The 26,356-nt window shown below is 41.5% G+C and overlaps 1 protein-coding gene across 5 annotated transcripts in view; it reads right to left on the reverse strand.

Annotated features, from left to right (window-relative positions):
- Window positions 1-8,480: 8,480 nt before the first annotated feature.
- The window catches only part of casz1 (castor zinc finger 1), a 78,792-nt gene continuing 60,916 nt past the window's right edge, over window positions 8,481-26,356 (reverse strand). For 4 of the 5 annotated variants that reach the window (XM_044210610.1, XM_044210609.1, XM_044210611.1 and 1 more), the window contains 11 exons: window positions 23,193-23,325; window positions 22,730-22,793; window positions 20,646-20,809; window positions 20,200-20,322; window positions 19,775-20,095; window positions 19,472-19,670; window positions 18,482-18,653; window positions 16,774-16,922; window positions 15,506-15,743; window positions 14,282-14,632; window positions 8,481-13,501 (listed from right to left, as the gene is read on the reverse strand). In XM_044210610.1, the coding sequence (XP_044066545.1) occupies window positions 12,219-13,501; window positions 14,282-14,632; window positions 15,506-15,743; window positions 16,774-16,922; window positions 18,482-18,653; window positions 19,472-19,670; window positions 19,775-20,095; window positions 20,200-20,322; window positions 20,646-20,809; window positions 22,730-22,793; window positions 23,193-23,325 (3,197 nt within the window). In that variant the 3' untranslated portion in view covers window positions 8,481-12,218. The remainder of the gene's footprint in view (window positions 13,502-14,281; window positions 14,633-15,505; window positions 15,744-16,773; window positions 16,923-18,481; window positions 18,654-19,471; window positions 19,671-19,774; window positions 20,096-20,199; window positions 20,323-20,645; window positions 20,810-22,729; window positions 22,794-23,192; window positions 23,326-26,356) is intronic. The other variant, XM_044210612.1, reaches the window with a different exon arrangement.

Below are 26,356 nucleotides of genomic sequence, written 5' to 3' on the forward strand. Positions count from 1 at the left end.
CTTGCCGCTTCCCCAAACTTGCTAACCATGAATGTATTTCTCTGAGTAGTTTAGAAGAAATTTAACAATGTTTCCTAAAAAGCTGACTGACGGTCAGAAGACCAATGACAGCACAGAGAGGCCAGGCAAATGAAGATGTCATGTTAGAAAATTATTTAAATATGGAACTTACTTTTTCTCTGACTGTATGCAGAATAAATGCATTTTTTTTATGTTTTGTAGGTCTATGGTGACCTTTTTAATTGTCAAAACCCAGAACCTTTACATAATAAATTAGCTTAAGATTCATCAGGCCAGGTCCTATAGCTTTCCAATTGTGGTCGTTAAATCAGTTCTTCTTGCAGGCTGGCCAGAGACCCAAACTTTCACCCACCATAAGCCACGTGTGACAATTTATGGGTAAAGTAGGATGGTCTGTGAAAAAGGGGAAGGCTGTACATTCACCGACCTTGTCCTCCAAAATTGGCATGGATTGTCACAGCGAAATACAATCCACATTTTCATGCCCTTATTGAGGAGGAGAGCAAGTGAAAATAAGTAATCCCAAAATCCCTCAGTGGACACCCAATGTCTTGTTTTGGAGGGTCTGCGGTACTCACAGAATTCTTCTGGTAACAGAAACCCATAGTGAATGATGGACGTTTTCTATTATTAGCATCAGCAGAATCTTCCCAACCTTTGCTTCTTCCATGCTACAAATATCACATTGCTGATGTATTCCATATTAAATTACTGAGTTTTAACTGAGCAGGGCTGTGCAGTGTCTGTTATCAACAACCATAATGTGGAAGATTAGCACACACATGATGCCCACCTGTTGCCCAGCTCTGTTTTATGAAGGTCACAGCTGTGATACTGAAACCGGTCTTTTTAAAGGTGCTCGTGATGTTCATGGGGGGCTGGTGATATTCAAGAGTCATTCAACAGAAATAAAGCTGATTATAACGCTTTCATTTTAAATGTATTGCAACAGTTCTGCAACAATGTAACCAACCAGAAACTCCCAAACTTTATGTATTTTCTTCCAGACACCACCACATGCTGTCTTTCAAATGCCACAGTTGTCACATTCCTGTTTAGCCCACGCGATTTCAAGTTTACCCTCATTCCCAGTCCAACCAATGTCAACCCTGTGGGAGCAGTGACATTAATGCCTTTTTCCTATTTTTTCATTGCAAAAATACTTAGTAAACCCCCAAAGAAGGTCACAATAAATGTTTTTACTTAGGTGAAGGTAAGGCAATAAGTATGAAGCAAGTAAAGCCTATGTCCAAGCCTGTGTCAGAGTAGGATATTATTAATTAACCACAGCTAACTAGTTTAACATGTCGTTTGGCAATCATTCACCATCTGCAGTTAACGTCCGTAAAAATGCATTTTCTGCCTAGAATTTTTTTTTTTTTGAAAATGTTGCTAGTGATCACTTTTAAGCAAAGTCTGAGATTTATCCAATTTTTTTTTTCTTTTCAAAGTTTGAGGAGGAGAAAAAGTGAAGCACAGCAGTGTTGATGTTTATGCACAGCACATTCAGGTTGGAATGGTGACATTTTAATGAAAAAACTATCCAGCAAATGGCCACTGCATTGATATAATGTGATCAAAGTATATAAAAGATTATGTTACATCAATAGTCTGTCCATTTATTTATCTATTTTATAGATACTGAGGATATCAGTTAGGAAGTGAGTGTGAATTAAGGTCCAACAGTTTCTTCTTTATTTAAGTAGCTGTTCTGCTCTCTGATGAGGCAGCATTACAGCATTGACCTGTTCCCATGTGTTAAAAAAAACTATTTTCTGTTTTGCTTCCACATCTGTGACTAAAGCTTCTTTTTTTTTTGACCTGTGACTGTTCCTAGTCGAAAGTCAGACATGAAATGAGTGACACTTCCTGCATCCTGTGACTGTAAATGACTGTAAACTTTAAATGAGACTCAATATGCACATGCATGGTGGCTTAGAATATGAGGAATTTATTAACACAGTAATAACTGGTGTGTGTGAGTTTAGCATCCTCACATTCAGTAATTACCAACTTCCTTGTATGTACAAACAGACAAACCACTTTAAGCCGCTTCAAGAGAAAATAATTTTCCTCCACAGAAATTACCGTTGAAAGGCTTTCACAGCATTAACATAAGAATGAGTCATACAGCGCCGGTGCCAGAGTCAAACGGTTTTACAGCTCTGTCAAATGCTGTCTGTTGTGTGTTCCAGCCATCATCGCAGAGCAGAAACACCATGTTGGACCATTCCAGCTTATTGTCAGCCAATATGCCAGGCTTTTTCCCCTGAAAGAAAACGATCCCATTCCCCTCGGACACACGTCAAATTAAGCAAATTTACAGCTTAGCACTTAAGAATTCTCCGTTTGCCAAGAAAGCAGCAGGCCTCACTTGCCAGTTAACCGTGCTGCGCTGTGGCAATTGAAGTGGAATGAGAATGACTCTGGCTTCTGAGAGAGTGCCGGGCCATTAGATTTTTTGCTCCAAGCTCTCTCCTTTTGGATAAGACTTATAAAGTGATGAAACACTCCCATTCAACTCGTGAGACCTCTGGTACAATTCTGAAGCAAACTACTGGAAGGGTAATGGCCATGTGGCTACGAGCCAGCCTGGATCAGCGGTTTTAATGCACTTGTTTCTGGTCGCTGTCTGCTACTAGTTGTTTGTTCTGTTGGCAAAGTCGTGTTTAACTCTGGGGATGACTAATCTATGGCAATGGGCAAACTTGAGGCAAAGTAAAACAAATAGAACACAATGTTTGGTATTTCTTAGTAAACATTTATGTAACAGGGTTGACAGGCGGCTCATTTTTCACAAGCTGTTTAAAGGGCCTCAACGCTAATCTTTCCACTGGATTCTGTTTGTGTTTGTAAGATGACAACTGTGTGTTTACCAAATAACATCTCCCCTGTAACATTACACCCCCGCCCCCTTTTTGAAAATGTGTTCACTTCAAACAGAGTTCACAGAAATACAGGAACTGTGTTTGTTCCCAACTCAGCTCAGTAACCACGTTTGATTTTGAGCATGACAGCCACATTTTAACTTGTGGTCAAAAACATGAACACACTAAAGTTTTCATTTAGAATCAAACATCCATCAACCTTTTAAAATGCACCAGGAGTTAAGTGCCTGATGTATTGTCTCATCTAGAGGACTTCTAGTCAAGTGTGTTGAAATAATGGATTTTAATTTTCAGGAAACTTCATCTAAAGGTCAAACTCATAAAATAAAGTGCTAAAGTGTCTCTCAAGAAAGGCTTGACTAACCTACAACACCTTGATATATATGATAGATATGTTATATAGATTCATACTAGTTTTTACTGAATTGAATGTTTCTCATTCATGATGAGCAGTGCATCCATTTCTTTTCTCTTCTTCGAGACACTGAATTTCTGCCTTCTAACAAACTGACCTGACCTCTCTGCAGAGTTGAAAACAACAACAAGAATGACACTTTAGCAAAGAAAAAAAGATTATGCGGGTTTATTCAACTTCTTTTCTTTGTGAACTGGCCGGAGTTTAATCCAGTTTTACTGGTTTTTGAAGTTAATAACCACACCGCCGTTGTTTGTTTTCACCAACTGAATGTTCCAGCAAAACTGTGAGAAGAATGCTTTGTTATCTTTATGTCATAACACAAAAAAAAATGTGTTGAAACACAAAGATTTCTAGATACACCACCCTCTAAAAAAACGTGAAGTCTGTTTATGGAAAAACGAGAGAAAAAAGAAACAGAAACAAAACACACAGGTGTTGCACAAGAGAGGAATATATGATTCAAAACCTGCTGAGTGTATACAGAAGTAGGTCTGTGCTTCATACAGCGTAGGACCCTTAAAAGATAATTATATATTTGTATATTTGGAGGAGGATGAAGTCAATACTCGTCTGACCAGTGGTTGCTATGTTGAAAAGCTTAACAACAACCTAGTTCTCTTGGTGTGGTTGGATTTAAATGTGGAAAATATAAAACGGATGGAAATCTCTCGTTTTTGCAGATCTTTGTAGACCAGCTTCAATGTTTGATGTTTGAAACTATCTCATGTTACAACTCAGACTTTCCTACGGATGGTTTTAATAGTGATTATTCCATAGACATGGAAATTCTTGTTATTTCGGTTGCTGCTATGTACTTAAAATATTCTTCCCCCCTAAGTTTTACTCTTAAATGACAACATTTTCTGGGTTGTTGCTGAATACAAATCCTTATTGTAATAACTGCTTTGTTTTCTGGTATAGTAACCATATGTAACAATACATGGTACCTTGAGATTACAACGTACACCACACTTTTCATCTACACACAAAGATGCCAGTCACACGTTCAAGAAGAACAGCAGCATATCTAAACAGAGCCACATAAGGCAAAGCCGCATGTTCCTATGGCCCTGCATCCAATAAGGTCTTGTTAATGGTAAATTGGATGAGTGTGTGTCCAATTCTCCATTTCCTCTGAGGTGTCTCAGCAGCAACAGCTGCTACCAATGGCAAAGCAGCTTTTTTCACACAGCCCCCTTTTCTGCCGTGTGACTGAGGTCTTTCCAAAATAAGCCCGTACACATGCAAAAATAGATAAATGGACATCTATTGCAAAGGGCACTGGATTTAAAGAGAGGTCTAACTGGGGCAGAGTGCTGAAAGAGACGAGGGAAACATCTCATCCAAAAACTTAAACTATAAATGGGCCATTGAAGCAGTAAAATGAGTGATGCAGCCATGTCATATCCACGATACATGATATACTGTATACCTGTGAGGTCTATCAACAACAAGCTGGACTGTGTCTGATGGAAAAGATATGAGACGGCAGGGCATTCATTATATGTAAAATGCTTTTCTACTTGTGGCCAGTGCCTTATTTTTTGCAGTGTTGAGCTGGGCAGCTTCGGGGTTTAGTTATAAAAACTTTTCTTGCCACATTTAGGGCAGAAATAATCTAACTGGATGAGTTAAACATCAGCTGGGGAAACCAATAAGAACTCTGTTTCACTAAATCAGCCTGTTTTTATGTCCCACAGTTCTCATGACCAACAAGTAGAGAGTTGTTGTCGTATTCTTTGAGTATTTCATGATTTCGTGTATTTTCCGGGGAAAAATACTGATACCGATATTTTTCAGGGTGATACCAATATAAATATTTAATTTAAAAAATCAGATAACTATATCCGTCCGATATCCGATATTCATTCATAAGTCGACAGTGGATGATTGCAGAGTTGTTTTTTTGAGGATGTAAAATACTGTGAATTTGCAATATAGCACCTTATCTAGTACATTTGGGTTTAATCATCTTGAACAATGGAATTTGGCTGACAAGAGGCGTCTATATGTGCTTAACTCCAAAGACTGTGGTGGAACCTTAATGCTTCATGCTAGTTTACTTTCATAAGATGTATCAGAACTTCCAGAAAATCCAAGTTGCTGGTCGGAATTAGAACTTTAATGTTGACGTGAACTGTCTTTACGAATCAAAAACTGGTAATTACGGGAACTCTGATTTGACATTAGCCTCTGTTCTACTAGCTCTGTAACTGTTAGGGCTTTCTCAGAGGGGCTTTCTAAAAAGCTGAAACATGTTCCCGGGGTTTTCTGTTTATATTCTAAGCCAAATGTGAGTCTTCTTCTGTACTGACTAATAAAAACAAATTTTGCACTTGGCTGATTTTACAAAGATACAATAACAATTATATTGTTAGCTTTCAACAACTACAGTTCCAGTGGGGATTTAAAAGCAGGCCAGTGGCTAAGACTCATGGCATATGTTGTTGTTGAATGCAAAAAAATCATTTTTGCTATCTTGGTTAAAATAACAAGGGACTCAAATTTTGCTATCAACTTACAGTTGCAGATACACATTTAGCTTAGCACAGAAAACCCCAGAAACATGTTTCAGCTTTTCAAAAAGACAGAAGAATAGTGTGACAAACACTAGCTAGGAGGTTGAAACCATCCACACTAGCTTGAAACAGCACCTGCTATTGCTAGCTAGGCAGCGAGTGTGCTAACTAGCCAAAAACCACTAATTCCATTGTTTAACTGATGAAAATTTTTTAAGACAATCTTAAATCTGCAGTAACTGACTTTTTTGGCCACTTGGGAGCAGTGGAAACTATCCGTAAACACAACACTTTCAACACTCACCTTTTAAGTTGATGTGGCAAGCTTGTTAGCAAACAGTTTCCTATTTACACATCCAGTAGACACGGAGCAACATTAGCATTCATTTTAAGTCGTGTTTCCGGCCACCTGATGAATTCCAATATTCACTGTCATTTTAGCTCTATTTTGGTCTCCACCAACTCCTGAGGGAAATATCTGGCTGGCTGAAATATCTTTAGCTGCTAAATGCTCCACTTTGTTCACCAGCTAGTCGCTAACTTTGTCTGTTGTTTGGTGGTGAGCAGGTAGTTTATCAGAACGCTGAAAACAGCTGCCTGCTGCGGCCAAAAACAACGCTATGAGAGTGGTGAGAATGACCCAAAACAGTAAAATTGCAGTAGAAAACCAAAGCAGTGAGTTGAAAGATGCTAAAATGCTCTGTAGAGCTGAGGGGAACTGCAGTGAGGTGATATTTAATGAGACACAAAAGACAGAAGTGCTAAACAGTATATTACTACAGCTTTCACTACTGCAGCCATCTTGGATTTTGAGGTCGGCTTGGTGAGGTTCGTCTGACTTTCCGAGTCGGAAATCTGACTTCAGGGGGCGTTCCAGTTGAAATTTGACTGGGAACTCGGAAATTCCAACTTCCACATTTAATTCTCCGTGGGTTCATCACTACGAGTAACCCCTTTCACACAAGTAGTCATGTGATCCATTGTTAATATTAATTGTTAAGTTAACATAGCCACTTTAAGTATTTTACTGCAAGTTCCACAAGTTTATTTTCATTAAATTCACATTTTCTACTCAGGTTTGAAAAACTATGGCTCCACCCAACTATAAGTGAAATTATTTCTGCTACAGGAAAAAAAAATGCTAACATCATGTGTGTTGGGAAGCATCAACAAGACTGAGGGGGAGGCAGGCAGATTAACAAACTAGTCAACAGTCTGTTTGTTTGAATGGTGTGTGTGAGTTTTTGCAGAGAGGTGTGGACTGAACTGAACTGTGTTGCAGACATCATATCTCACTGAAGTATCTTTGTCTCAGCCTTAATGCAGAGCGCTGTAGGTGCTCTGTCATGTTGGCAGCCATCACACTTTAAAGTACATACAGTCCAAACAGACTCGGCCAATCACAGCCTGTGTGCCCTCACTGACTATACTGATCTGGAGCAGTTTTGTTAATTTTTCTGGAGATGCGACACCCTCAAATATGTTCGCAATATAGTGATAATGATAACAGACATAATACACACATTATCACATTTTTCTGTTGGCTTCATGCAGTGCCTATAGCTCTTGAAAAATTGATATGGAATATTGTGTATACCCAAACCTGCACATTTTTAGTTATCTTTATACATCTGTAGTTGAATATCCACTATTTTGGTATATATTTCAATATCACAGTGCACATCTTCATGTCTTGACACTTTCTTTAAATCCAGTGTTATGTATATATTGATGTTTTTGCACGTTATATATCGGCTCTGTCATTTTATAGTTTTCCTCATACATCTATTTCTCATTTGTCATAAAATGTGCACTTCTTCCATAATGCATGTCAGATTTGTTCATTACAATCAGTTCTCTTGATATTTTGCTCATTATCTTTGCGTTTTTATACTTTCATCTACACTTAAAATGTTCCAGCTTTTCATTATTGATTGTATAATGTTCAATTTGTCTTTATTTCTGTGCATCCTTTTACTTTTTGTTGTAGCAGTGACAGACCGTACATACAGGTATTATATTATATATATTATAGTTTCACCTCATCTTATATGATCACACTCTCTGGCTTCTTGGCGGGCACATTTTTCTCTCTGAGCTTTTCCAGCTCTCCCTCTCTGGCTATTACTGCAGCATTCAAGAACAGGCAGGCAGTGAGTCCAGGGCAGGCAAATCTTCATAAATCCTTCCACAGTGGCTACCCTCTTCAGACTCCACTGTACAATATCTGTCTTCATCTAAGAGTGCACAGGGCCAGCCACCTGCTTTTCTTCTGTTCACCCCCCCCACACACACGCTTTGTGAACTTAATAAAAGCTGCCATTAAGCAGCGCTTCATCTGTTTGGACCCTAATCTGCCTTATAGGCATCATGTGACCACATATGCAGTGCACACCTGTCGTGTTCCCAGCCCCGACTGTTGCCTCTCCACACTGCTCATACTCTCACTCAACCTGTTCCTGGCACATCAACCCACTGCATGTCTACAATGTCCGACACGCATGCATACCCACCACACTCCTAATATATACGACTTGGAGTTGTTTTGTGAAATGGTAGAAAGTATGCATCTGTTGAAAGATGTGTCATACTCTTCTTTGAAATTCAAAAAGACATTGACACCGAAAACAGGCCTACAGTCGTTCAGTATGTTTTTATTTCACTGAGTGAAAAGCTCAATCTTTGCATAAGACATGCAGAAACAGAAGAAAAACATAAATATAGCACAATGAAGATGAACAGCACTGTATCCAAGTGGAAATAAGCAATACGACAAGAATGAATAGTAGTGCTGAGGGCAACAAATTCAAGTAGAGACTTTTTAAAAAATTGCTTCATTGTCTACTTTTCATATAAAATGTCTCATGAATCTAGCCAAATTGAACGCTAACGGGAGATGGCTTTTAGTCCAAAAGTGCAATATATTTTACAAAGTCTAAAATGTTGCTCTGTTTATCCACTACGCTGCAGTAAGCAGGAGGCTTTCATATTACACTTTTCCAGCAGTGGAAATACATCTCAGTTTATTTCCCCACCACTTTTTTATACCATCCTTTTTATTCTGTTAATTAAAACAGTAAAATGATCTGTCGTTTCGGCAGCAGCCTATGCAGGATTTGGAGGTCGTTTCCGTCTGGTTTTTGCGTAATATAATTTTCATGTTTATTCTTTTTTTTCCTGGTAGATTATATACAGGATGCCAGCTGGCTGACAGATGGTGATGCCTCTACCCGTGTTTTTTTTTTCTTTTTTTTTCTTAAAAAAAAAAACATCACAAGGAAGAGAAAGAGGAAGGACAGGAACAGCTGTAGACGAAGGGACAGACAGAACCAGCACACTGGCCACTGGGTGACATGAGGGAGTGGGAGGAGAACCCAGCACATGGCTCAAGGCAAAAAAACGAGAAAAAATTAGCAAAAAAATAAATGTGCCCTGTTAACACTGAACAAGACACAGAGAGCCATCTTGTTAGCAGTAGCAGGCCTCTAAATCTCTCTAATGGTCTCTGATCTTGTTCTCGCCAGAATGTCAAGTGTGAACAATGGGTGACCCCAACAACAAATATTGTTGATTCCTCTACCTGCGTGAATGCAGATGTGTTTTGTTTTCCTCAAATTCTGTGACAAAAAAGTGTCCCAGTTGGATTTATAGTGGAACAAAGCAGGGGAAAAGACGCACAAGGTCATGAAATATGAATCGAAGCTCTGAGCAGCTGGGATGGAGCCACAGGTCTGTGTTCTTACAGCCGTGGCCTATCTGTCTCTCTCAGGGGGAGACACACACACACACACACACACACACACACACACACACACACACTTCAGTAGTGTCACTGACAGATTAAAAAAAAGAGACAGAGAGATCGCTGCTGTGACCTTTAGCCCTGCTGCCCAGCACCTTTCCCCTCCACATGTGACCCAAGGCTGAAGCACTATCAAGCACTACATGTGTATTGTTATAATAATTATAGTTTCTTTATTTTCAACTTTTTACAAATCCTGCTATTTTACACCCTTACACACACACACACACACACACGTACACACACACACACACAAACTGAATTCAAGTGCACAATGTCTCCCAGCCCCTACAGTTATCTAAGCAAATGATGAGAAAACAAATGTCGCAACGCCTCTGCGTTGCAGCAGAGTCCCGGGAGACAGTTCAGTCTGTGAACGAGGCATGCCCACAGCAAAGTAAATATAAACCAAGAATTTCAATTAATGAGAAAAACAATAACAAAAGCACACACATAGAAAAATGACAATGAATAAAACGACTCATTAAATAAAACAGAAACATTGATGAATGAATTCAAATCAGTGTATTTCAGTTTGAGCTTCTGACATAGTTTGGGAAAAGAAAAAATATACTGCAAATATCATAACGGAATCTGCCAATGCCAAACCAAATTTTTCACAAATCTGGAGTAATTAAAAAAGGTCACGCACACAAGCAAACTGTGATGAGGCTATTTGAATTTTTAACTTTTTATTATTCATTTCTCCTTTTTACGGTTTTCTTTTTAAAGGAAGCTGTTCATCAAAGAGCATTTGTTCATATATAGTTATTTTTTTACAGAGGAAAATACTGTACAACCTTTTTTTCTTCTCAAAACAATATCTGGAGGAATATCATCTACACACATTATTATTCCCTATATTATGATCATTTACTTAAAATGCCAAGCTCAGGAGATAATTCATAATCAGTGTGTCTGCTTCTCGGTCGTAAATATTCGCTCAATATAAACCAGAGGGTGGCTTTGACAGATTTATAATTTAGTAGGCTACTACAGTAAGTGAGCATTGCCATGAACTTCTTAAGAATTTATTTAAAATCACAGTCCATATTAGTGTTTCTTATCAGGGCGCCGTTTTTCTGGCGCACCCATTTCCTTTTTTTCTCAAACTGTCCAATCACAGAAGCAAAATTAAAAAACAGTCTTTAAATAAATCACAGAACAACAGTTCTTTGTCACACTAACATCTATTTGTGCATTAAAGCAAAAGTGAACTAAAACAACATCTTTAAAGCAAATTCCCTGTTAAAAGATATATTTTTTTTCAGACGGTAAAAATGAACCTAAAAAGTGCAATAACACCCTAAAAATTTCTCATTGGAAGGTCACATAAATATTAAATAAAAACCGTTACAACAGGAGCTCAACCACAGCCATAGTGAATGGAAAACAAAATGCCGTTGAGACATTTTCGGTCTGTAAATTTTCAACATAAAACACACTCCCTGACGCTTCGACTGTCGTTCCCATCGCTGCATCTAAGTGACTCATCGTTTCCTCTGAGTCAGTGTGAGACCCCCCCTCCCCCCACACTTGCTGGCCGTTAATCACGGCCTCGCCTGCTTACAGATCGATATGCTTCTGACTAACAACACAACAAAATGACATTGTAATGCAAAGATGCAAATGGTAACAAAAATATTTTTAAATATGCTTATGAGTTATCTATCGTCATCGTAATCATCATGGTCAGCTAATATAAAAGTGCACTATCCACACAAAAACTTGATTCCTCCACAGGGGGGTAAAATTACAAGGGCTGAGCTTGGTTTCGGTGCTAGTCGAACATTTCTAGCAGAATGTCAAAGAGAACTGTTGAGACTGGCGGCTTGCTGGACGCCCGACTGCAGCTGAGACTGACCAAACATTTACTGGTCAATTCCACATTTCATTGAGAACACAGAAAAACATCTGAGAGAGATGGGAACAAGCACAATGTAACTCCCTCTCTCTCAGTGTCTAATAATAATAATCAATAATAACAATATTAATACAGAAAAAAAGATCAAATGTTTCAACGCATCCTGTTTCCCCTTAGTGATTCACGTCCCTTTTTCTATGTATCCCTGGCCCTGCAGTTCATCGCCTGTGCCAGCAATTTCCTTTTGTATATCATCGTTCACACACACACACACACACACACACACACACACACACACACACTTACATATATAGTTATATAGAGAGATTTGTTTTTGTTTTTCGAACTTTTTTTTTATCCACACACAAAAAAGTGAAAAAAATAAAAATAAATTAAAGTCAAACATGCACGCACACAAAAAGACTGATGTGTAGTAAAATGCTTTACATTGCTGCCCCGTGTGAAACAGGGCCTAATTCTGTGTGTCTCCGTTCATATTTTTTTAATGCATAATTGAATTAATAATGTTGGTCATCTTGTAAACATCATAATAAATCATTTTGGGCCGTCATTTTCTCCACGCTGTTGTTGTTTTTTGTTGTCATCTGAAGTCACTAAACATGATAAATGAGGCCACTTTCATTTTTGTTTGTTCAAAGTACACAGGGTTTTTCTTCAGTTTCTACAGTCACTGTTAGTTTTTTTTTCATGGGTCAGCGTCTTGCTTTTCCAGTTGGGAAGAATCAGTGTGGTTAATGGAAGCATCAAAACTCTCGCCATTGTCCTTTTCACCATCAGGCTCCATCGAATCATCATTCGAGTCACTGTTGAGATCCTCCTCTGCCTCCTCCTCTTCTTCCTCCTCCTCCTCCTCTTCTTCTTCCTCCTCCTCCTCTGCATGCGCCTCCTCCTCTGGCGACAGGTCATCTTCAGCCTCTCCTGATGTTCCTGTGGTGTCATCCTGAGCTGCCGGCAAACCCAGGGGGGGTGCGGGGTTGTGGCCAGATCGCGCTGCATCGTGGTGCACCTTCTTGCTGAGGTCCAGTGAGTCGCTGAGACCCAGACCGGCTGCATTCTTCAGGAAGAACAGGGAGCTGCTGGTGTCGGTGCCCAGGTTGAGGGAGCTGTCCAGGCTGATGGAGGACGGTGGGTACGGGTGGTTATACTCAGACCCGATGTTGCCTGTTGGGTAGAGCATGGAGCGAGCGCTGCTGTTAATGTTGTGGGACAACCCGTGGAGGCCACCAGGTGAGGAAGTAGAAAGACCCATAGAGGCTGGAGGTGCGGCAGACACACTTCCTCCCAGGTAGTGCCCCCCTTCCCGTTTGGGTGACACAGACGGCAGCTCACCCCGCTCCTGCTTCTCATGCTTTCTCTTGTGGGAGTCCATCTGGGACATGCCCACCACTGTGTGCTTACACTCAGGGAAGGTGCAGTGGAAGTGCGAGCACTTGAGCTTATATTTGCAGTCGGGAACCTCACAATCAACACTGGAGCTGAACTGGCAGAAACCAGCTGCGCTGATCACATCTTGCTTGCCGTGGTGCTTGCGGTGGGCCGTCACCTTGGTGCTGTCAGTGCAGCGGAAGCCACAGCGCAGACAGTGGAAGTGGGTGCTGTTGCCTGAAAACTGACAGTCGGGGAAGTTGCAGCCGAGTGAGGATTTGAAGCGCTTGAAGTCGTCCAGGACCAAGTTGTCCACGCGGTCGTGGTGCTGCGCATGCTTGTACATGTGGGTGCGGCCGCAGAACTTGTAGCCACAGTTCTCACGTGTGCAGTGGTAGTGGGTCACCTTCAGAGAAAACTGGCAGCCTGAGTCCTTGCAGTTCTCGTAGAGGTCATAGCGCCGGAAGCCCTCCAGCATCATCCCCTCATCCAGCATCTTACGTGACGATGCGGTCTTACGGCGCTTGCCGAATGGTGACATGTCCTCGATGATCCAGAAGCGCTTCTTTGAACCAGTGGCTGTGGGAATGGAGATGGTGTTGCCTGAAAGAAAGGAAGGAAGCACATTAAAGAATAATCACTTGGTTCACGAAGTAAAACCCTCAAACTACAAACAAATTACATTGCGAGACCGCCCTGGTTGAAACTCTAATGTGCGACCTTACTCAGCCCGAAGTGGTTCACAGCTGAGTAAGCACAGAGAGCCACAATATTTTTTATTCCTAATTCCCAGAATGATTAAAGGAGGGGGGAAATGATAGATTGACTATGGAACATGACACTTTTACAGGGTGTCTCCAGCCTCCAAACAGAGGCGGAGCTGTGGGTCTTAACCGGCCCTCTTATCTCCATGTTGTTTTATGAGGGGCACCCACCTTTTGCAACACCCTGGGGTCACTGCTAATGATGTGATCCCTGTTCTGCAAGACAGGAAGCAGTGGGCCTCGATAAAACTTGAGGCGTGATTAAAACAAGAGGTTGCTGATGCAGCCTTGTTAATGGAAGCTAAACAAGGCCCAGGCTTCATACTACAGGTGCCAAATTTACTGCTCTATCTCTAAATCCTAGTAATACTAAAAGTGAAAACACACGCAAAGGTTCAAGTAAAGTAATTACACACATTTGTTTTGTTACTGTACCCACTCAGTAAGCATGCACATTTCATCATTTCAACATAAATGTTTTTGCATGCTGGAAAGCCCATTTTATTTTACCGTCTTTCCACAACAATTCTGCACAGAAAGGCTGGATCACAGTTAAATGCTGCACAGGACTCAACTGAGAGTGACAGCTGCAGTGTTGGTTTGCGCCGGGGATAAGTACCTGCAGCATCCTGCACTATAGGGACGTCATTTTTAACCGGAGACGGAGTGGCAATGATGGGGCTGAAAGCTGGTGTGTTGGTTGGCATGACAACACTCCGAGTGGCTCCCAGAGAGGCGCTGAGCAGAGAGTATGACAGACAGGATGGAGAGAGGAGGTATGGGAGTGAGGGGAGAGGAGGTCGGAGGAGAGCAGGAGAGAGGGATGGGGCCTGGGACTGGAGGCCAGGCTGAGGAGCGGAGGGAGGAGGTGGTGGTGGTGGAGGAGGAGGGGAAGAAGGAGGTGCATTTTGGGTAGCACTAGTGTCAGCAGGGGTGGTAGGAGCAGAAGTGGTGGCAGGGCAGCCTTGTCCTGGAGAGACAGGTTGACCAGAGAGAGTGAATGACAGACAGGAGGGGAAGAAACACACAGACGGGTACACACACAAAAACAAGGGCCAAATTACATGTGCGCGCGCGCACACACACACACACACACACACATACACACACACATACACACACAGGGGGATGGGAGGTAAAAAGGGAAAGATAAAAGATAAGAGAATGATACAAAATGAGGCCCATTCAAGACAAGTAACCCAAACACCAGCCAAAACAACAATGATGAGAGTAGTGGATAATATTGGCAACACATGGAGAAATGTGAAAATCACAGGCAGGCTTAGATTTAGAAAAAAGCAGAGGAGAATCCATTTATTCTGTAAATTTGAGGGAAAAGTGGCTGTTCCTACTTTCCTTTCCTTTCTCCCACAATTCAACCCACTACAAGTGCTAAAGTAGACATAAAGCCACAGGGATGATCTCTGGCCAAAGGAAAATGTAATAAGCTACATACAGTGCAATAACTCAAACTACTGATGTACAAAATGGATATTTTATGAGGATGACCAGGCAAACTGCAAAAGATCTCATCCACGCTCAGAACACAAGAATACAGCATTGTCATCAACCTCATATATTATGACTGATGTGTCATTATGCTATTGATTGTAAGTCAAACTACTAAATCATGAAATTGAAGAACTGAAGAATGCATGAAATGACAAGTTGTTGGTTTTCTGGGTAAGGTAGATGCGTGTTGACTGAGTGAAACATGATGTATAATGCTGCATGTAAGAGTAGAAAACATGTATTGCACTATTTACCTTTCAGATTAAACTATATTAAAGCTCTACATGCTGACATTTAAGACACCTGTCAGGTCTTTTTTATGTAATCTCACCTGCTGGAGAGCCATCGTTGCCTACAGGTGTGCTGGTGCAGCTGCGGTCCTGGTTGGAGGACTCGGAGGAGAGGCCCAAGGGGCTTGCCCCTCCTCCCATGTAGTCCATGTAATCATCAGTCTCATCCATGATGGTGGAGGAGAAGCTGGAGGTGATACCAGGCTGGGTCGCTACGGGCCCGGACATCATGCTGGACGCATGCTGCATCTCATCTGCCCTCTGACCGAGTGGCATCACCTGGAAAACAGATACTCTTCAATGCAAAGGGACACTTAAAACAAACATCTTAGGATCTAACACGTCATTAATGCAGGTGTTGGCTCCTGGCGTACAACCAAGTTTTTCTCAAGACATCAAAGTATTCCGAAAGAATGAACCTCGCACTTCTATCATTATATCAAGGCTTCAAACTGAAAAAAAAGAACAAACAGAACAAGAAAATCCACGTTTAAATTCATGTATGGTACATGATGTAACCGCAGAGGTTAAGTTAGGAAATGGAGTACACTGCAGTGTGAAAAATGTCTTCAAAAGAATGTCATGAATGATTTGTCGTTGACTGGTATGACAGGGTATGAGCGGTACTCTGTTTTTTACAGAAGAACACCAAATGAACTTCTTTTCCCTGAATCTGACTCAGAGCAGAAAACACGATCAAAAAAACAACTAAACTAGGTACGTAAGTCACGTAGACTTTGGATACAAACAAAAAATAGGTAGACCTCATTATTTTTGAGCTGAAATAAAAAAAATACATAAAAAACAGAGGTGAAAATCGGATTTTAATCAATACTATAAAAATCTGAAAATGAAAGTGAAAATCTCTCAAAATACCTTTTGTGGTGAAACGCTTTAGTTTAGCTCATTTGCATTTTCTCATAATTTTCCTGAGCAGTGCTTGTTGGAAGAAGACATTTCTTTTATCAACTTCTTGCAGCGCACACAACAACTGTATGTGTTGGTTGGAACATAAAATTTAGGTGAAAGTCCTTTTAAATGTATCCGTTCCTTATCTTTTTGGCAAAAACTGGCAAAAACAAAATCAGTGAGCCTTAATAATAGGAGACTAGATCTAAACATCTACATTGAATAAATACGTACAATACATTCCTTTAATTTGTATCTCTCAGTAAAAGGGTGTGTGAGGTACCTGGCTTTCCTGGAATATGTTTCAATAAACTATTCAACACCTGTTTTAGTTCACTGAGTTGTTCAGCCCGTATTTTCTGATAAGTCATATCATATGTCACAGTTTGTGTGTTTGTACCTGGGATGGGACTCTGTCAAAGTTCTTCCCCAGCATCCGCCTCATGTGTTTGCGTGCGTGTGAGGTCATCTGGTGCTTGAGCAGGAAGGAGAACTGGCAACCGTCACGGATGCAGTGGAAGTGGCTGTTGACTTGGTTATACTTACAACCTGTGGGAAAAAAAAACCCAGTAACAGTTGTAAACTCTCCATTTGCAGTTTAATTTATCTTTGGCTCATTGCGAGGCGTCTGAGAAAAGCTCCTGCACTAAATGCAATATTATCAGTGAGACGGTGTTATGATTAGATCAAACACAAAGTGAAATATTTTTAGTTTTTTTTAATTTCATGATATAGTGCTGACAAAAGAGGGATCGGGTTGCAAAGTGTTTCAGAGTGTACATGTAGGAGGAATATTAGATCACTCCAGTGTCACACTGAGCAAGTCAAGGCTTCTGTGCACTAAACCTGTGGAGCTCTTTTATTACACTGACATGCTTTATTCAATTAGGAATTTACATAAATAAATTCTCATTTTCTGTGGGCCAATAATGCACACACCCCTGCAAACCAAAGTAAATATACAATTATTACCATATTAAATTCATTTTTCAAAGTATCTCCATTGTCATTTTTCCTTTTGTTCTCCATTGTACTGCTGTCTGCTTCATATTATTCTGTTCTTTTCTCATGTTTTAACCAGTCTAGCTCTAATTGCTTTATGATTTCAAATTAAATGAATGTTCTGTTTTGTGCCTGTTAATCAAATGCCATTATATAAAAGCAGGCAGAAATAATTGAAAGAGTAACATGCTGGGCAGGTGCTAGCATGTCAGTAACCATGGTGCCCAGTTTAAGAGCACAACACGTCTGTGTCATCAAATACCTTTTGCACACACAATGTTTTAAACACGCAAAGTTGAGCAAATAACAGTAACCCCCGTGACATGGAGGGCCTTTTGTGAGACAGAAACCAGGTAACATCATCAGCGGTGTTCAGTTTAATGTTGCTGCCATGGATACTGGCAACCCATCAATTCTTTATGACTGGAGTGCTAGCGATGGTAATCCTTTCTGTTTTTCCCCCAGCCCAAACAATACAGTTGGCAGATCAGGCTGGGGACAAAAAACAGCTGTTTAGGGCCTGTTTTTGTTTGCTTTGTTTCTGCGTTCTGAAAAGCTTGTGTAACCGCCTGAAAAAAACAGATCACTTTTAATTCATTTCTGTGTGATGGCAGCGGTGGCTGTGAGGCGCAGCTTCAGAACACAAACAGGCTAAACCAGACAAGCCGGATAATTAACAAACACAAACCTAATTGCTCATTTCTGACAGGGGCAAAAGGAAGAAGAAAACAACCTGGATGCGATTGCCCCCTTTGACGTTATTGCTCATATAGTACAGGCAAGACTACCTTTGGGACTTGAGGTGCCAATGTGAATATGCAAAACACAGCAACAAAACCTATGAGGCAGACTTGTTTCATGCCTCTTAAACAACACATAGCACGACACTGTGTTTGCCAACACCGGTCTCTCTCCCTTTGTAAACACAGAGAATATCCTCTTGCAACCGCCACCAAAAATCAATCCACATCTTTCTCATTTTAACACCTTTAATCCACACATCTCTTCTGGTAAATTATTATCAAAAGCTGGTGTGTTTGACATGGAGGGCAAGAAGAGAGACAGCAGGCCAAAACTTATACAGGATCACAAGTATTTTTTCTTACCCAGCCTCCCACACTCCTCCCTCTTGGTGAAATATTTGAAGCCATTGGCGGCACGGCGCTCTGCCTTCTCATGCTTCTTGACATGCCATGGCAGCTTGGTGGTGATGTTAGTGACAAAGAAGCAGCCAGGCCGCAGACAGTGATAGTGGCCCCTCATTCGGAACTCGCAGTGCTGCAGAAGAAACACATAATTTCCAATTTCATGAGTCAAACGTGGTGAATGTTTGAAGGCCAAAGGAGTTGATTAATATTATTTGATCTTTCTTTGTGTGCAAAGTTAAAGTGAACACTACACACAGTTTCTCCAAAACATAATCAACACCTCACAGCCCCTTTCCTTTCTGGTCATCTGGAACATCCCACATTTCTAAGTACGATGACTTCTTTTTTTCCAGGCTTCCCACAAACACCCCTCCTTTCTAACATGTCTGTACACCACCATCTGTTTGTGAGGCCCAGCTCCCAAAGGACTGGGCCAAATAAGATCTGCTCAGTTCAGGAGATGGAGACTAAGGGGAGGAGGGGAAGAGGAGGAGGAGGGAGGGGGGGACTTTTTGTGAGAGTGGTGATTTTCGACACATTAATGAATTCATTTAAACGGTTTTCCAAATATGGGCTCATGAGAGCAGGCAAGGGGCTGCCATTTAGGTTTCATTTGCGAAGCATTCCCCTGATTTCTGCCCTATTCCAGACAGCCTTGTTTACTGTGCAAGTGACAATGATTTATTGGGTAATATCAGCTAAATTGGCCTTTTCTGAGAGGAGAATGCGGCAGTCAAAATGACATCATTGACATATAAACAGGCATTACTGGGGTGAGTCGACTGTCTTTTTCAGCAGAGATGGAAGACGGGGAGCAGTGGTTGTGAAAGCCTTGAGTCAAATATCCTCAAACACTGGTCTAATAGATAGCATACTTCATGCTTAGAAAACGCTGGGAGATGACAGTAGGTGATTCGGCTCCTGGCTGAGTTATCAAGCTGCACTCACCTGGTTGGGACAGAGACACTGGAGAGAGTAGTAGGAAAACTGGTCACGGACATTGACCAGGTTGTTGTTGGGGTTGATGTGGTCCAAACAGTGGGACTCGGCTTTGCCAGACGTCTTGCACACATACTTGCAATTCCCAAACAGGCAGTGGAAGTGGAACTTGTTTGAGTACTTACAGTCGGTAGCCAAACAGGGATCACTGGATGAATAAAAATGGAAAATACAGTTTAATCAACACCCGAAAGAGGGAAATAAACATACCGTAATGTATTGTATTAAGACACAAACAAATGTTTCTCCTACTTTTCCTGGAACTGCAGGAAACCAGGTTTGACTTGTGGCTTAGCATTCTCCAGAGAGGTGGTGGCCAGAGGGGAATTGGCTGGCAGGTTGGGCATTGAGGCCGGCATCTGAGGGATGCTGCCGGTCAGTTGCTTCCAGGCCAGCAGGGAGGGAGGGGGAGAGCTGTAGCCACCAGAGGAGGTGAGGTGTGCCACATCCATGGAGGAATTGTTGGCCATAGAGACGGGGGCAGCAGGCTGCAGCGGGGCTCCCTCACCAGAGTCCTTGCCCTCACCGAACTGAGGCTCCGACTTCACTTTCAAGGTGGCTCGGAGGTGGAAGCTGGAAAAACAAGATGGAGGCTATTTTTCATGTTGATCAATAAAGCCAAAAGCTAAAACGTGGAAAGGGTATATTTTTGGATTACGAACCAGTGTGACACTCACTTTGCATGTTTTATGGCCCCATCCACAGTGCTGAAGAGTGCACCACAGTCCTCTACCAGGCAGTGAAAGTGCACTTTCTGAAGAAAGTCACACTGAGCCTCACAGAAGTCATCTGTGTCAAACCTTATAATAGAGAGATAATGAAGACTTAAAATGTACTGCCTTCTCAGATAAAAAACAAATGCTAAGAGGACAACTGGTTCAATTCCTCATCTGACAGTAAATGTTGTCCGTCGTACTGTAAGGCATTTCACATTCCCACAAGACCGGATTCTTTACATTTCAGGGGGTTTCCAGTGATACAGTATGTATTTACAGAAAAGGGCCTTCTATGTACAGTACGTTTAAACACTCTGACTGTTTTCTCACTATCAAAATGAATGAGTCAAGTCTAACTAAGTGAATCAAACTACAGTTTCTCTCTGCACTTCCTGCATGTTTTATACCTGCGGAGGTATGTCCTCCAGATCTCAGTGGATTTTTCTGGCAGGGGCCTCTTCAGCACTCTGTTCAGATACTGTGCTGCCTCCGAGGTGTTGCTGCCCTGGCCTGCCTCCAGCTCTGTCTTCAGGTTCATGGCGTTGAACAGGGCAGGGTTCACCTGTGACATCTACAAAACACACAGCACATAAACAACCAGCTGCTGGGGTAGCTGAGCATACGTAAGCTGGGCACATGCATATGTTAGTGATAGTGTGAGAGTTAACACACACACACACACGCAAATGTTTTGGCGAAGCAAAAAAGCACAGCCAGATTTACAAACATCCAGGCTTTTGCTTGAGTGCAGGCCAAGCATGTATGCCAAGTGTCCCCTGGGAGCAACTGTTAACCCTTTTATCTGATGTGTTGGCTTGAATCAAACCCCCAAAAGCTGGCATAACATGAGGAGCTGTTGGACAACAGGTCTTCAAGCTCCTTCACTGTCTGGGTTTAACACTAGAACCGCCAGGAGTCGCTATATACCTAAAATAGCCAACGGGTAAAATTTACCAGCTATTAGAATGCACTGATTTTGCGATTATTTCTGCTACACGTTGCTCAAACACACTTTACGCAGGATATTCGTTGTGCACTTCCTAAGCAGCATCCAAGCACTTCAGGCATTTACAGAATGTTTTATTGTGTTTGCATTCCGCCTTCACCATACAGGTAATTTTCTCCTGCACTCTTCTGCACCTGTGAAGGGCACGTCCACGCACAGTGGGTCTTTTGATGACATCCACTCTGCGCAGTTGTAGTTATATTCTAAACACAGTCTGAATTTAAATGCAGCACACAATTTAGAAAAAACTATTGACTATTGCAATGTTTTTATAGGCCTACATGATAATAATAATAATGTAGAATAAGAATCTAAGGTGTTCTAAGGTTGTTTGTTTTGGACTGGCATGCAACCAAACAGTTATGCATAAAAAAATATTTATTGAAAAGAAACAATTCTAATCAATTCCAAAATTCAAAGTAGATTTTTACCCAATGAAAACATGTATAATGATCACTTTTGCTAAACAATAGGCCTACACTGCGGTTGAAAACACCTACTCTCCGCAGGTCAAAAAACACATAATGAGGGAGCCGCACACCACCTGAAGGGACTGCAAAACACACCTGTGTCAGAGGGAAAGACTACTTTAGACTAAGTCTATTTCATAAATGTTTATAGGCTACATTTGATAATATTAGTATAATAGTATTGCCTCACTTTTCACGAAGGCACTGGATCGTTGTCAGATGATAACCCGTCAATCAACCCAGGACACATCGCTCAGTCCTGAAACCTCCCCATGCCTGTTTTGCATTCATAACTCTCTTATAAGTTATAATCAAAAACAGCCGCGGGTAAATTTTACCCGTTGGCGGTTCTAGTGTTAATGACTGCTTTGAGGAGAGCAACTCTGAAGTTTTTGAGGTTAAAAAAGACGACATGTGTCTATGTGTGGTGGGGAAGTGTATGGGGGGAGGGAGGTGGTCTTGAGGGTTGGTGAGGGTAAAAAAATGGAGGCTGATCTGTCATTACATCATCAATGTGATGGAAACCACCGGGTACATTTGTATCAATCAGATAGAATGTATGATTAAGACAATGTCCATTTTAATCCCCCAAAAAAAAAAAATACAAATTTAAATTTCCATACACTAACATTTACACTTGGTAAAAAATGAGGGCAGCGCCTTCCTGTTTTTTTCTCCTCTGACTTTTTAATCAAATAATTTACAAACTCTATAAATAAATGTAGAGCGAGGCGGGGGAAGAAAAAGTATAAAGGAGGAGAAAAAATGGACGGCGAGTTCAAAACAGCTCATCAAAAAACAAACATCTCTATATATCTGGCATGGCACCCAGCTACTGCTTCATTATATTAATTTGTGAGAGGTGCAGTGAAAATTACACTGTATGAAAAATGGTTGGAAAATTTAAATGATACAAACTCATCTTATTAGCGGTGAAACATTAAAAAACAAACAGGCCCCTCCATGTCCCGCTAATTCGTCTTGGGATGAAAGGCATTTGATGGATGGATCTTACCTTATTCATAAGCGAGGATAAAAGAGATGTATTCCCTGGTACAGGGTGTCCATTTGATTCATTACTGGAACAAGGAAAATGAACAATGTTTAGTCAAGATTTGCATGAGAACAGTAAATATTACTATTTATCACACAAGGTGTGCCTGTATAATGAAGAAGAAAAATGCTGTCTTCTTACGAAATAAGATCTACTGTGAGTTGGAGGGAAGACTGGAGTTGAAGGTTTATATAAACACACTCTCACAAAAATGGAGAAAAATGTTTTGGATTTTATAATTGTATGCGCATGTATATAAGTGAGATATTTTTGATAAATAATTGCGAATATAACCCTGGCTGCCAAGATGGAGAAATCATATCAATCAGAGAAACCTTATTTGCTTGTTGATTTATCTTGTGAATATATTGTGAATTTATATATTATATATCATTAACCCTCTATGTACCATGCAGCTGTGTACCTGTGGTCTTTTCTGCTCAGGTCCAGGCTTTGTTCCTGTGTGGAGTCTTGGGAGGCCCCAGAGTTGGCGTCCACTGGCTCCTGCTTCACATGAACCAGATTGAACTGCCTGGCTGAAGTCAGCTGCCCATTCCCTGAGGATCAAACCAGAGATGCAGAGGAGAGAAGAGACAACAAAGTTATTGTTGGTCAGCATTATTATCCTATGACGAGATCCAATCTGACTTCTGTCCTGGCCCGAAAAGAATACTCCGAGTGATAATTATGGCAAAATTATGTCAGGCCGTCAAGCCTTTTAAATGGTGATTGAGAGGCGGGAGATATGAGGGAAAAAGACTCCTTTTTCTGCAGCACTTGTCACAACTCATTTGCCAGGCTGCCTCTTAACTGGTCATTAAGTGAGATGCTAATGCTGAGGGAAAGTGGCAGTCTCAGATTGGCCACCCCCCTCCCTTCCCACCTTCCCAGGCTCCTCGTTGGCCTGACAACGGACGGCAGCCAATGCCACTGAGCATACCCACAAGGAACAGGGGTGCTATGTTGGTCAGATTGGAGCTGACAGCCAATCAGATTGGTTCAAATAGCGTGACCTCTTGATCACATTCTCCTCCAAATAGGTATTTGGTGGATGCTGTGAGCGAGGACAGGAGTGCTGAAATGAAATAAATAAAGACCAAGGGATGATGTGGGGTAAAAATGCTGACAGGAAGGTGAATTCTGCCCCACCCCCCAAGGGATTGAAATATTAATTTGTCCTGGGGCTAGACAGAGAAAGCCCGGCTTTCAGTAGACAATAAGTGGTGGGTTTTTTTGGTTTTTTTAAAGATATGTGAGTGGGAGGGGTGACCCTGGTGTAGCCTCTCAGACACTGTAAGAGTGGATAGCACCAGCGGCCGTGATTGGTTTGGTGAGGAATCTGTTGTTTAGGAATCTGGGCTGGTGCTGAGGGATAGTGACAGGCAAGGTCATGGGCAACCAAGTGTGTGCCCTTGGCCCTCAGCCTGGTGAGGCCCTCTCCTTTTTCTTGCTGGGGAGAAAACAAGACCAGCCTACGTAAGGGGGAAACCGACCGGAAACCAAGTTCCCCCCTGCTACAAGATGACCCAGAGACATATCAGGCAGAATAGGAGTGGAAAAGCCAGTCTTGGGCCTTGTCAGCTGAAAGCTAGGAGATGGGGAAGTGTCATTGTCAGTGTCAGTTCAGTTTGACAATGGCTGAGGTTGGAGGGGCTGGAGGTGGGGTCAGGGTGGGAGCTAAAGGAAAACAGCAGTCAAACAATTTTGCGTCTGGTTTGAGGTCAATGAATGCTTACCGAGTCTCCGCCCAGTGCTCCTTCCCTCCCCCCAACTTGATAAGAGTACACCCAAAATTAACTAGCCAGACAGATCCTGCCTTGTCATTGACAATTAAATCAACTTTCAGACCAAATGAGAGCACATTATATCAAGCAGCCACTCACTAAATGATCTACATATGATCATCAGGCAGATTAAAGCATTCCTTCACTATATCAGAAGATAAATTGATGGTTTAAGGTGGATTATAATGCTAAAGTCTCTTATTCTGTTGCACATCATGAAGTTATTTTTTTCTATCCACTTCCCAAAGAGAGAGAACAAATGAGTTTGACTCAAAGCAGCTTCTTTCTGGAAATTATCCAGGAATAATGTATCACCATGTAATTACTCCGGATAAGATACAGAGCTTGTGAAAGATCATTTGTACTGTGTGTCTAATTAGTAAACCCTTCAGATGCTCAAATCTCTGGGAAAAACACTTAGGGGTAAATTAGAGCGGAACATTAATAAAAAAAAAAATTCTGAGAAAATACTGAAAGCAGAAACAGGAAAAATGCACAATTCACCACAACAGAGGCGAAGTTTCACAACCCCATGAAAAAAATAACACTGTGAAAAATAGCCACAAAGACTGTGACTTTTCTCACACCTTTTGACAGAGAAGCACTAACCACTTCCTCCTCATTTTAGCCCCAAATGTCCTGTTCACACATTTTATAAAACAAATATGAAAAAAAAAAACTGCAGCCACCCTTCCATCCTGTATCTGCAATGAACTTTTACGATAAAGTATGTGATTAAGATAGAGGAGCTTATTTCAAACCAGCTTTGTTATCCAGCAGAGAGATCTAAGATGCAGCCTCTCAGTGAGACAAGGAGAGGGGTGGTGAAGGCACCATCTGTGGAGGCCCCACCCTCAGTGGGGTCCTTCCCAGTGTATAGACTACCTGCTGGAAGCCCAGAGGTGGAGCTCAGTCTGACAGCCTGGGCTCAGCTCGGCTCCCCGGAGCAGCTGCCCCAGCTCTCTCCCAGGGCCTGTCCTGCTCCAGGAACACCACCAGGAATTGTAATCCTTCCCAGTCCCAACATCCGGAGATGCTCCCCCTTGCAGCCACATTTACAATCCGTACCCCACCTGCTCAAGCTCAGCACAGGAGGCCCCACTGCTACTGAATGCAAGACTGTGCTCTGCAGTGCATTATCAATTTAATGCTTTAACTTCATTTTCATTTTCAGAAGCTTTGTTTAGAGCAATATGATAAACATAGACAAGGCAATTACCTCCAAAATTTATGTGAATTGTGTTTATGCTAAATAGATATTGACATGTTTTTGTGGGAACAAAGGGTTTCTAGAAATTCAAAAAGTGTGTCTTTGCTGATGCATGCAAGCGAGCCTGAGTTCTTGTATCAGTAAAAAAAAAAAAAAAAAGCCTCTTTCTCAGCTCTGGTGCATTGAGTCATTTCTGCCTGAGTGAATTCTGTTTTTTTTATCAGTTTGCATAGAGGATACGGAAAAAAGAAAAAAAACAAAACAACATTTTTTTGTTCTCGCAATTTCTGAACTTAATTTCATTCCACCTCCATTTGCTTGGAACGGGCGCAGACATAGATAAGAGACCAATGATGAGGAAACATGTTCAACACAAGCCCCAGGAGCCCCCACTCTGAACATCATAAGAGACTTTTACAGGCTCTACTCTCCCCTGTCAGCGCATTTATCTCCAAATGGATTGTGGGTATCTGACAAACGATCAACACAATAACAAGCCCAGAGCAGAGGACCATGCCTCCGGTATGTCCCTTTTAGCCTGAAAGCGGCAGTTTTTCTGCCTTTCTCTCCACTGTGGGATAGTGATAGAAATGA

This window comes from Siniperca chuatsi, linkage group LG10 (genome assembly GCF_020085105.1).
Source record: "Siniperca chuatsi isolate FFG_IHB_CAS linkage group LG10, ASM2008510v1, whole genome shotgun sequence".
Taxonomy (NCBI): domain Eukaryota; kingdom Metazoa; phylum Chordata; class Actinopteri; order Centrarchiformes; family Sinipercidae; genus Siniperca; species Siniperca chuatsi.